At 31.0% G+C, this 12,271-nt stretch overlaps 2 protein-coding genes across 8 annotated transcripts; both read left to right on the forward strand.

Annotated features, from left to right (window-relative positions):
* Window positions 1-4,320: 4,320 nt before the first annotated feature.
* On the forward strand, window positions 4,321-9,514 carry LOC114382461 (serine carboxypeptidase-like 40). Of its 2 annotated transcripts, XM_028341891.1 has the most exons (9): window positions 4,321-4,729; window positions 5,227-5,334; window positions 5,435-5,706; window positions 5,805-6,056; window positions 6,557-6,663; window positions 6,765-6,851; window positions 7,155-7,260; window positions 8,059-8,217; window positions 9,381-9,514. In XM_028341891.1, the coding sequence occupies exons 1-8, from the start codon at window positions 4,354-4,356 to the stop codon at window positions 8,215-8,217; spliced, it is 1,467 nt and encodes a 488-aa protein (XP_028197692.1). In that variant the 5' UTR covers window positions 4,321-4,353; the 3' UTR covers window positions 9,381-9,514. The 2 variants fall into 2 exon arrangements, with proteins under 2 accessions (XP_028197692.1, XP_028197691.1); XM_028341890.1 differs by lacking the exon at window positions 9,381-9,514 and having other exon boundaries at window positions 4,322-4,729; window positions 8,059-8,453.
* Window positions 9,515-9,642: 128 nt separating this feature from the next.
* On the forward strand, window positions 9,643-12,022 carry LOC114382462 (replication protein A 70 kDa DNA-binding subunit E-like). 6 transcript variants are annotated; one of them, XM_028341892.1, is made up of 10 exons: window positions 9,643-9,883; window positions 9,979-10,063; window positions 10,173-10,300; window positions 10,379-10,469; window positions 10,546-10,699; window positions 10,783-10,937; window positions 11,015-11,136; window positions 11,221-11,390; window positions 11,502-11,561; window positions 11,681-12,022. In XM_028341892.1, exons 1-10 carry the CDS (start codon window positions 9,667-9,669, stop codon window positions 11,792-11,794), a joined length of 1,296 nt encoding a protein of 431 aa, XP_028197693.1. In that variant the 5' UTR covers window positions 9,643-9,666; the 3' UTR covers window positions 11,795-12,022. The 6 variants fall into 6 exon arrangements, with proteins under 6 accessions (XP_028197693.1, XP_028197695.1, XP_028197694.1 ...); XM_028341894.1 differs by having other exon boundaries at window positions 11,015-11,115; XM_028341893.1 differs by having other exon boundaries at window positions 11,021-11,136.
* The last annotated feature ends 249 nt before the right edge of the window (window positions 12,023-12,271 follow it).

Below are 12,271 nucleotides of genomic sequence, written 5' to 3' on the forward strand. Positions count from 1 at the left end.
AAACTGAACAAATGAATTTAAATAATATATAATAGTATAATAACCTATATTGGTCTCCACTGTAGTGCATATTGGCAAATGGTCTTCATTTTGCCTTAGGAAAATTTTGTCATCTGGTTTTGTTCGTTGCATAATAGGCTAGACAACTACCTCCAAGGAATAATTAACAGGTCAATGTTGTTTTTCAATACATTTGTATTAGCATTAGTTGGGAACATCAATATTTTAATTATACATTAAGCATTCATGTTTGTATTCAACAGTGCTTTGAAAGGACTTGACGATACTCCACAAAGTAAATCCAAGTCTGCTGCTAGGTGGATTGTTGTTAAAGTAAGTAATTTAAACAATGCTTCTAGTTATATTTTAGTACTGTGTAAACTAATTTGTACTTAACGTTGAATATCTAAATTTCATAATGTATTTATTGCAATAGACAAAAAGAAAGCACTGGGTGTGGGTATTACGTCATGCATTGGATGTCAACTGTAATCTTAGGAAGTTTTAAGAATAATTGGAAAACGATAATTGTTTAATTCAAACAAATTTCATTTTGTTATGATTGGTATTAATTATTAACTTATGTTTTATTATATCATGCAGTATTTCAATGATGCTAGACTATTGGAACCAGAGAGATTGAAGGCGTTTCGCATCCAGTGGGCAAAGTATTATTTGAAATTTAAAAATGAAACCTAGGATGTTTAGGCAATTTTGTAATTGTAGTTTAGTTATTGTACATTTTTTACAATTCATGTCTCCTTAACATTAAATATTCTTTTAATTCATAGTAATTAATAAATTTTTGATGGAATTTATGGTAAAAACTGTTTCAAAACAGAATGAAAATTATATGTTGTGCGGTCTGCTTTTAAAATTTGCAGGTTAATTTTGTGGTTATTAAAAAAATAGACACAACAACAACAACAACAACAACAACAACGCCTTATCCCACTAGGTGGGGTCGGCTACATGGATCAACTTCCGCCATAATGTTCTATCAAGTACCATACTTCTATCCAAACCATTAATTTCGAGATCCTTTTTGATAACCTCTCTTATAGTCTTTTTGGGTCTTCCTCTGCCTCGAATTGTTTGTCTTCTCTCCATCTGGTCTACTCTCCTCACTACAGAGTCTACCGGTCTTATAGTCTTTTATTTTTTTTTTTTATTAAAAAAATAGACACCATATAAAAAAATCATAAAAAACAACATCGATTTTTTTAAAAAAAAAACGATGTTGTATGTTATTTTAACATCGGTTTTTTAAAAACCGATGTTAAGTTTCATTAACAACATCGGTTTTGATAAAAACCAATGTTGATGGTAACAAAACAACATCAATTCTTACCAAAAACCGATGTCTGTTATAAGAAAACAACATCAATTTTTAATGAAAAATCGATGTCTGTTATAAGAAAACAACATCAATTTTTAATGAAAAATCGATGTCTGTTATAAGAAAACAACATCGATTTTAAAAACCGATGTTTTTATTAATAGCGACATCGATTTTTACCAAAACCGATGTTAATATAGACATACAACATCGATTTTAACCAAAATCGATGTCGATATGAAAATATATAACTTTTTTTTATAATTTTTATTATATAACATCGGTTATTTAAATAACTGATGTTCTAATTTTATATTAACATCGACTTTCCAAAACCGATGTTAACGATAATACTTTCAACGTCAATACTTTCAACATCAGGCTGAATCCTTAATACACAATGTTGAAACCCTATTTTTTAGTAATGAAATGTGAAATCGATCTATGTAATTTTATGATTTTCAAGAAATATAAAATAAAAGTATGTTGAAAGGAAAGTTTTGCTAGTATGTCCCTTTTAGGCATATTAAATAAACATTTATCTCGTGTGTTGTACAAGTAAAATACTAGTCATATCTATAACACATCTGCAGTAAAAAAAATATCAATAGGATATGTCACATGAAACAATAAAAAGGTAAAATATTGAAAGAAATTTCTATTAATAATTAAATTAAATTGTAAAAGAATTTAATGATTATACATTGATAATTTAAAATAGTTTTATCTTATCAACCAATCATAATTGATATGATTTTTAAGATATTAACTATAAAAGATAATAATAAATTTATTATGTAATAATTTATGATGGATTAATAGTATTGAACTATGGTTAATGCCGAAATAATCTGTTTTCTCATAGTAAAAATCATATTTTTCATACAAAATTCATATATATATATATATATATATATATATATATATATATATATATATATATATATATATATATTTCCTTGAGAGGTGAGGCGGGGAGCCCACCCTGTTCGTTTGCGCGTTAAGTTCAAACTGCAAAGTGATAATAAATTCAGCCTCAATTCAATAGAAGCTGATATTATTAAGTAACTTCTGCGTATTTTTTACGATAGACGTGGAAAGAATTCTAGTTACGTGATTACATTTTTTCCAGAAGCACTTTTCATTTTCGTAATTACTAACTTTTTAACGTTGAGACTAACATAGACTTGACCTAAAATTAAAATATATGTAATATATGGTTGCATATCTTTTGTAGAAAAGATGTGATACACGGTTTTCTAAGTTTAAATATGTACGATAAATTTATACAAGATGATGGTAAAATCAATAAAGATGTCATACATAAATAGAAGTCAGATGAGTTAAATGTTGGAGATTACTTGTAATCCCAAAGTGACTATCAAACTCAAGTAAATTTCATCATACAACTATACATCTAATTATAATATATGGTAGTGAATGTTGGACTTTAAAGGATCTACATGAGAGAAAAGTGAGGATAAAAATAAGAATATTAAAATAGATTTGTGATCATTCATGAAAAGATAAAATACAAAATGATATTATATAAAAGAAGATCGGTGTAGCATTCATTTAGGCAAAAATGACAGTGATTGTGATTTGGACATTTACAAAGAAGGCTACAAGAAAAGAATGATAAAGTTAGAAGAGTAGATTAAATGATTTTTAGCTTGGATATAAGCTCAAGAGGAAGATTGAAAATGAAGTTAGAGAAAATCATCAAGAGAGATTTTAAACTTAATAATATTTCTTAAACTTTTATTTTTAACTGTTTTCAACTATTTGAGGACACAAAGCTCATAACTAAAATGAGTCCAATTTTTTTTAAAAAATTATATGGCCATATAATATTTTGTTATTTTTATAATTAAATTAAAATTATTATTTTATTTCACATATTTTTTTGTTAAATTAAAATGTGACATGTAATTAAAATGTATTATTATACTTTTTTGTTATATTTTTGTGTATTATCTTTGTAAGTTGATATTAAATGAATCTTCTGCTTGTTTAGACATAAATATGTAAATGATCTATAATAATAGATTTAAAATATTTATTTTTTTCTTTCAAAAAAATATATATTTGTTTCTTAACAACTAAGAAACACAAACAAAAACATAAATTATAAAGGAAACAAAACTAAATGTTCATATATTAATACAAATAATAAAAAATATGTAAGATTTAATATTAAATGATATTTTTTCAATGATAGATGATAGTGACCGAATTAGAAGACTTTCTTCGTGAGAAAAAAATAGAAAAATAAATTAAATACAAATAAAAAACTATTATTTTAAAAATATGTATGCAAATTTAAATTATAAAAGAAATTTACGGGCTCCTCGTAGATTTATTGAATCATGGTAAAACCCAACTAGAATGGAGAAGAGTTAAAAAAATATAAATTCATCCTTTTTTAAAATTGAACCTATCCAGCTAGGATGGGGATGAAGATAGTCAAATTTATTTCGAATCGACATTATTAAAAAAATAGGTTTTTAACATTGGATTTTTTTTTTCGACTTTGAACATTGATTTTTAACCGATGTTGAAAATTGATGTTAACATACAATATACGACATTGGGTTTTTTAGAAAAATCGATGTCATATAATAAGTAATAAAACAAAAATAAAATATGCAAAAATAAACAATACTGATTTTTTTAAAAATAGATGTTGATTTATGAAAATCAATGTTGTGGTACATATGATGACATCGATTTTTCAAACAACCGATCCTCACCGAATTAATGAGGTTTTGTGATTCATGTAACTAACCTGACTTTATTGTTGTTGATTTCACCCGTAATTGACTGTGACAGAAATGTAGTTTTTAGTTGAAATTTCTTCGAAATTTTGATTGGATCTTTAGGTCGTTCGTCTTGTTGGAACCATCTAAGAAGTCATCATAGAATGTCTAGTGAGTGACCATACCACCTGGTAGCGTCTATTAATTAGCAGCACCTCATGAAATTACTCTCCAAAACCAAGTTGAAAACAAGATATGAAGAAGCTTTCTCTTTACGCTTGTTTACTCACTTTGAGTCTGCTGATTTTTCTTCCCCATATCAAAGCAAGTCAAGCTAATAAACTTGATGAGTTGATCCTATCTAGGAGCTCACATAATCCTCCTGTGACCCTTTCTTGGGCAGAGGAAGATGCATTGAAAATGCATTCTGCTGCTTATGTTGCGCCCCAAGAGGGACTAAGGCAAGCTGACAAGATTGTCACACTGCCTGGCCAGCCACATGGGGTGAACTTTGACCAATATTCAGGCCATGTCACAGTTGATCCAAAGACTGGAAGATCACTTTTCTATTATTTTGTTGAGTCTCCACATAACTCTTCAGCTAAACCTTTAGTATTGTGGCTCAATGGAGGTAAAAATAGCCTCAGAAACTTCTTTATGCTGTAATAACTTCTATTCTTACGTGTCTTTCTTCTATTTTTGTATGCATATCCAGTCAATTTTTTAAATAGACACACACGATATCAAGAAGGGATATATTATTATTTACCCAATACAAAAATATAACATGATATTGTTTCCCTTAGAATGTAGAAAAAAAACGAAAGGATTTACAATATTTTTTTAGTCCCTAATTTTTTAGGATTTCTATTTTTAGTTCTAAACTTTTTTCTCACAGGATTTTAGTCTCTAAACTGTATTTTTTTTTTCTGTCCTTACTTTTAGTTCCCGTAAGAGACTAAAAAGATGGAAAAAAAAGTTAAAGGACATTCGCAATTAAAAAAAATATTCAGCAATTAAAAACAAAAATCCTAAAATGTTGAGAGATTAAAAAGATAGTAAATCAAAAAATAAAAATGTTGAAACCTGATCGATTGATTCTGACAACATAATGTTTGAAATTTGCAGGACCAGGTTGTTCCTCATTGGGGTATGGGGCATTTGAGGAGCTGGGACCCTTTAGAGTCAACTCTGATGGCAAAACACTATTTCATAACAAATATGCTTGGAATGAAGGTGACACAGTCTTCATTATTATACTTGTTTTCTACATTTCTACCTTTAGGATGCACTAGTGAGACATGAATACTTAACACATAGTTGGTGCATGATGCAGTGGCAAATGTGCTGTTCTTGGAATCCCCTGCTGGAGTGGGCTTTTCCTACTCAAACACTACCTCTGACTATGATCGTTCAGGAGATAAGTCTACTGCAAAAGATGCCTATGTTTTCCTGATCAATTGGCTAGAGAGGTTTCCAGAGTACAAAACCCGCAAGTTTTACATAACTGGAGAGAGCTATGCTGGCCATTATGTGCCTCAGCTTGCATACACTATTTTGGTGAACAATAAATTCAGTCAACAAAGCATTAACCTCAAAGGCATTGCTGTATGTTCAAAGACTACTACTGCAAATAATGCTTATGTGACATCATTCCACATACGATCATCTTTCTAACTTCTTGATTTTTGTACTGAAAATTTCAGATAGGGAATGCTTTGATTGATGATGTTACAACTATCAAGGGGATATTTGATTACTTTTGGACTCATGCTTTGAACTCAGATCAAACACATCATTTGATTAAGAAGTATTGCGACTTCACTTCGGAAAATATTTCAGCAGCATGTATTAATGCAACAATAAGTTCCATACTTGAGAAAGGAAGCATAGACTCCTCTAACATCTATGCTCCACTGTGTTATGACTCTTCTCTGAAAAATGGATCTACTGGTTCTGTAAGTATTCCTTTATGTATTTTGATATGCATAGCGTCGTTCTATGTAGATAGTGACACATGGTTGTAAAAATATAAACAATCCAAAATTGCACAAACATATGAACTTCATTTATTTCAATAGTAACACCAATTTTGAACCAAAACGAGCTGATCAAGGCAATCAAGTGTCATTGGATTCTTCCCCATTTCTCTCTTTTGTTCTTTCTTCTCTGTTTTTTTTTTTTTAACACTGCTTAAAAGTTACCTCTTACATTCGAACTGGCTGGATTAAATATTTACAGTAATTTTGAATTCTTATTAAAGATATGCTATGTATAAAACTAATTCACATTTTTAGTAAGAAATAAAAACCATGCCACAGCATAGAAGAGTTAATGTGAAGTTCACACCAACTTCTAGTGTGTGTTTGAATACCTTCAAAATTGATTTTTGCTTACATTCATTTGTGAACTTTCCAAGTGATTTCCAATACCCTATGACTCTGACACTTAATTTCAGGTATATGATTTTGACCCGTGTTCTGCCTACTATGTGGAAGCCTATCTAAATAGGCCAGAGGTCCAAAAAGCTCTTCATGCAAAACCCACAAATTGGACCCATTGCAGGTAATCTACACCTAAGATATCGCAAAATGCTATTTAATGCCTGTTTGGCTTTTTCATACTAAGCTAACCAAGCATATGACATATTTGGCAACAATTTACAGCGGCTTTGACTGGAAGGACAGCCCAACTACCATCCTACCCATCATTGAGTATCTCATTGCTAGCCACATTAAATTGTGGATATACAGGCAAGCTAATTTTAATTATGTTAGGTGCTAAACAAGCTATAACAGGTAGAATCCACAAGAATCTACACGCTATACAGATAAATTTTTGACTAGTTATGCATTACATTATTCTTCTGAATGTCTTAACTATTCCGAGTTCCATGGAAATTTTATTGCAATAGCAAAGTTCCACTACCCATAAGGCTATAACCATGTTTTTGAATTCAACTTTTTTCTTTCACACTTGTAGAATAAGGAGTTTGAACATTTTTATTTATTTATCCCAGCCCAACTCCTAAATTTAGATTATGTGTTCTCTTACAGTGGTGATACAGATGCAACGGTCCCAGTCACATCTTCCAGATATTCAATCAACACCCTGAGGCTCCCTATTCAGGTTGATTGGCATCCATGGTATTCTGGAAATGAGGTACTGAAATCAATCTTTTAGGCCCTTTAGTTTTGTTTATTGTTTTTGAAAATTTTCTTCTTTGAAAAAAAAAAAAAACTTGTTTGACAAGACTAGTTTTTAAGTTCCTAAACCATTTGAGAATCCCCAAATTAAAAATAATATATATATATATATATATATATATATATATAATTGAATCCTTAATCTTGTAAATTACTTTTAATCAAGTTATTAAAATTTTAAAACTGCTATAAATTATCATTTTCTGAGCGCTCGAAACGGTCATAATGGTCAGCATGCATCTGTGTGTGCTTAGAACTGCAAATGTTAGAACAAATAACTCTTGCTGAGATTGCAGAACTGTTTGATTTACAGGGGTTTCAAACTGATAACCAAAAGCTATTAAGAAAATGTTTGTGTTAACTGTTACATAGAGTAAATTTAGACCCTCATCATATATCAATAATTTTTTTTAATAGAATCTATTTATTTAGAGTATAGCTACATAAATTTGACTAATTATTTTGAGCAACTAATAATTATTTCGTAAAATATAATGGATGATTTCTTATTCATTTGAAAAACTAAACCCAATGGAGTTGTGGATGTGAGTATACATTAGTTAAGAGAAATTGAGGAATTGAAATATTGAACTGCGATCCACTAGGATCGGCTTCGTGATGATCGGGTTTATGAATAGTATGTATGAAGTCATACAAATAAATAGATTATTCTTAGATTATAAATTATTGAATTTTTCTTCTAGACCAATTAATATAGATTTTTTGAAACATGACCAATTTCTAAAAACCACAGGTTGGAGGATATGTGGTGGGATACAAAGCAGTGACGTTTGTTACAGTAAGAGGAGCAGGACATTTTGTTCCAAGCTGGCAACCAGCCCGATCTTTGACCATGATCTCATCATTCCTCTCTGGAACCCTGCCTCCTGCTTCACCATACGATGGATTCTAAGTATGAAGTTGATTTAAAAGTTATTGCCTTGAGATGAAGGTTGTGCAATAGCTACTTGTTGGACTATAGTAATAACAGTTTTATTAATAAGGTTCCGTAGCATCTAAATGTACTGCTAAGTTTCATAGGGGAAGAATATTTATCACACTTTGTATTTTTTATGAAAGGAATGTATCTTATCTTAACATTTTCTTAATAAAAAATTTCAGTTTGCATAAAAACTTTTTATATATCAACTGATTGTCTGATTGAAAAGCCATATAACTTCGAAGTGCATAAGAAAGAACAAAGAGTAAAAAGGCTAGTAAATTTTTGTTTTTTACATTATTATCCAATCACAAATCACTTGTATGATAAGTTTGACTTTTATAATAATTAGACATAGACACGAATGATGTGTGGATTTATAAATAATTAAAGAAATATTTAAATAAATTATTTGTTTGATAAATTAAATTTAAAAATATAATTGTCAATGATATTTTATATTATTTTCTATTAAAGGAGATAAAAAAATCTATATACTATCTATAAAAGAGAACCCTTTGAAAATTACTGAAATACCCTTGCTTAAGATTGTGACAGCTGTCCATTTCCTTGGTTTTTTGGTCTTTTAGTCCTTAATTTTCCACTCTTCTGATGCTTACAGGTGTTTAATTTTGTTGATTGTGGCATTTACACGCGTTTTGTTTTGCATGTTGTGCATGTGTTGGCCTTTGCTTCTTTACGTGGTTTCTTGCATTTCATTCTTCAGTTTGCGTGTTTTTGGTTTTCATTTTCGCAGATACAGACCAGCTTAATTTGGGTTCTGTTTGATGCTGTTTTGATGTATGTTTTGTTACGTTCGATGTTAGCTTATGGTTTTCTGGCTTTTCTTTTCTTACATGCATATTACCTTTCGGGTTTTTGGCTTTTGTTTCTGTGCTGTTTTTATGTTTGTTTTGTTGCATGCATGTTATTTTTTCATTTTGTTGTGTTGGACGATGTTTGGTTTGCATGTTTGGTTTAGGGTTCATGGTAGTTCTGCTGTTCTGGTGCTGTTTTCATGTGTGTTTTCTTACATGCATGTTAGCTTCTCATTTTTGTGTGTTGAACGAGATTTTGGATTTTTGCTTAGGTTATCGTGTTTCTGTTTTGATGGTGGTTTTGTTGTTTTTTTGTAGTATTATGGCATGTTCTCCAGACAAGATAAAAAGCATCGATGGTTCAAAAGAAACTCTTAAACTCGGTGTGAGGATTAGTGATCTATGGTTTATTGGCACACCTAACAAATCTGAGCAAGCTGAAATGGTGTTTGTGGACTCCGATGTATGCTTCAATTCTGTGTTTTTTTTTGTAGGTTTATTACTTATTACTTATTGTTCAGTTCATTGTGTTGTAACCTTAATGCAATCCAGGGTGATGAGATCCACGCTGTTTGTAAACAAGACCAATTGAAGTAAAAAAAAAATGGACTTGAAAGAAAATTGTACTTATGTCATGCACAATTTTAAAGTGATAAAAAACAATGGTCAGTATAGAGTGTGTGATCATCAATTTAAATTGGTGTTTATTGGGGTTACTGTTGTGAGGGAGTGTGTTCTAGGGGACATCCCTTTTAGAAAATACAGGTTTGCTGGATTTGCAGATGTTGTGGCTGGCCAGTTTGAACGTGGACTATTTGTTGGTATGTTAAGTTATATTTTTGCAATTGAGTTTATTTTGAAAGTTCTGTTGTTTTTGGAATTAAATAACATTCCCTGATTTTCCTACTTGCTTTAGATGTTATTGGTGTTGTGGAGGAGGTTGTCTTTCGGCAAGTTTCAGGAAAAGGTAGAAGGGTAGTCTTCAAATTAAAGGACTTGAGGTAAAGTTCGATTCTTGGTGACAATTTATGTGATATGCTTTGTCAAGTTGTGGCTATGATTATATTAGTATTAATAACTGATTGTCTCATAACTATTTGTTTCTGATAGCCAGCAATTTCTATCTTGCACTTGGTGGAATGATTATTGCTTGCAGTTTTTGAAGTTCTTAGATGATTATGAAGGTGATGGCCCAATTATAGTTCTATTAAGCCATTGTACGATCAAGGAAGCGCAGGGTATATCCTCATCTTGAATTTACTGATTTCTCTGTTTATGTTATTGCATGTTATGGTTATATTTTTTAAATGATTCAGGATCTTATCCCGCATCGATCAACAATTCTTTCAAGGCTTCAAAGTTAATTATTAACCAGCCTGTGATGGAGATTCAAGAATTCAATGAACGGTATTTTTTGTATGCGTTATGTAATATATGTTGATTATTTTTTGTCTTATTTTTGTTGTTCATTGTATGTTTGTAGGCTTGCAGAGTTGGGCATTGAGGCCCAGTCAGGTTTTAAATCCCATGGTGAAGGGAGTACACAACTTTTAGGTTCTATCCAATTATCATCAAAAGAATCATTCTTTGGCAAGGCTGAGGCAAAGACTATTGTTGACATTAACACCATCTCTGAAGTAATGATCTTATATAGATTTTAATTCTTTGTCGTGCGTTATCTGAAGTTTTTTTATTTGATATGTATGTTGTTTCATGCAAGAAATTGTTTGTCACTGTTGGCACAATTACTAGGATTGTTCTGGACAATCATTCATGGTGTTATACAACTTGCATTCAGTGCCATAAAAAAAGGGATGCAGAGATGGCGCCCTTTAGATGTGCATGCAGCAAATACAATAAGGAAGTTGTGCTTAGGTGATTGTGATCTTTTAAAATGTTGTGTATTTTTTATGCCTTCATCATTTTTTTACTATTGGTGCATATGGTGGCAGGTATAGGCTTGAGGTGATGATCAACCAAGGAAATGAAAGCACAAAATTCCTGCTTTGGGACCGTGAATGCAGTGAATTAATTGGCCAATCAGCTGATGCAGTTAATAAGCTTAAAATTGAAGTTTGTTTTTGGATTCAACCGTAACTGTTTATGTTTGATATGTTATTTTTTGTTTGTGTAATACAATTATTCTCTTTGAACAAAGATGGTGATGTTGATTTGAATGCTTCACCCCAAGCACTTGATAAGCTGTTGGGTCATGAACTTGCTTTCAAGATAAAGGTGCAACCCAAGTTCAGGAATTCTGCTGTTTTGAAGTGTTCAGCTGACTCGAGCATGATAAATGCTGTGATGGATATGCTAGCTGATGCTGAGGTAATGTTCAATGCAAGTTATTTGACATCAACTATTGTGAAAAGTATGTATTCTATTCATATTTATTTGTTTTCCATGGGTTGTGTTATCTTCAATGTATGTCTTATTCAGACATCTTCAAAAATGGATATCCCGGTTTCTGATTTCAATCATTCTGCTCAACATGAATCTGTGAGTTTTGATGACTGCTCTCATTTTTTAATATGATCTTTCTTGCAATTCTTGCATTTTGACACTTCATGACTTTCAACTTAGCATTCAACTTATTGATTGCCATTTGTTTTATCCAGCAATCCCTCTCTGTGACAGCAGATCATGATTCCATGCTTGGACTTGCCTTGACGCCTACCAAGCGGCAGACATTTCAGGATTGTGATGATGAAGCAGGGACCTCTCAAATTTAACCTGCGCAGCTTTCATCCAACAAATTAAAGAAACATGCCGGAATTTAGTGCATTTGGTTGTTTCCAAGTTATGTTGAACAATTTTTTCCCCTTGTATTTGTATATTGTACATTGGCTCCCAGCTTATTTCTGTTGTGGTGGTGTTGCTTTTGAACCATGATCAAAACTTTTGTTTAAATTTTAATCTTATTTTGTATGCGAGTATCTTGACATTTTAGTTCTGTGGCTTATCCAATGTCACCTTAACTATTTCACTATATTTCAAAATCCTTATTTGTTCAATTGTTAAAATTAATATCGACAGACCATGCTTATATTAATGGCTATAAAGCCATCTTTGAAGAAATCGAGCTATGCAAATGTTATGAATTTAAATATATCCTGAGAGATAGAACAAGTAAGATTTGAAAATACAAATCAGAGATTGCCAGACAGAAAGTTCAGGAAACATGTTCTTCATAATCATGATAACTTAAA

Source organism: Glycine soja, chromosome 13 (genome assembly GCF_004193775.1).
Source record: "Glycine soja cultivar W05 chromosome 13, ASM419377v2, whole genome shotgun sequence".
Classification (NCBI taxonomy): Eukaryota; Viridiplantae; Streptophyta; class Magnoliopsida; order Fabales; family Fabaceae; genus Glycine; species Glycine soja.

What these genes read in the sequence shown, in the direction of transcription:
- LOC114382461 (XM_028341891.1), top strand. Translation starts at nt 4,354, where the DNA reads ATGAAGAAGCTTTCTCTTTACGCTTGTTTACTCACTTTGAGTCTGCTG. An exon ending in AGTATTGTGGCTCAATGGAG is followed by an intron (nt 4,730 to 5,226) that starts GTAAAAATAGCC and finishes TGAAATTTGCAG; the next exon opens with GACCAGGTTGTTCCTCATTG. An exon ending in CAAATATGCTTGGAATGAAG is followed by an intron (nt 5,335 to 5,434) that starts GTGACACAGTCT and finishes TGCATGATGCAG; the next exon opens with TGGCAAATGTGCTGTTCTTG.
- LOC114382462 (XM_028341892.1), top strand. Translation starts at nt 9,667, where the DNA reads ATGGACTTGAAAGAAAATTGTACTTATGTCATGCACAATTTTAAAGTG. An exon ending in TTCAAATTAAAGGACTTGAG is followed by an intron (nt 10,064 to 10,172) that starts GTAAAGTTCGAT and finishes TGTTTCTGATAG; the next exon opens with CCAGCAATTTCTATCTTGCA. An exon ending in TAATAAGCTTAAAATTGAAG is followed by an intron (nt 11,137 to 11,220) that starts TTTGTTTTTGGA and finishes CTTTGAACAAAG; the next exon opens with ATGGTGATGTTGATTTGAAT.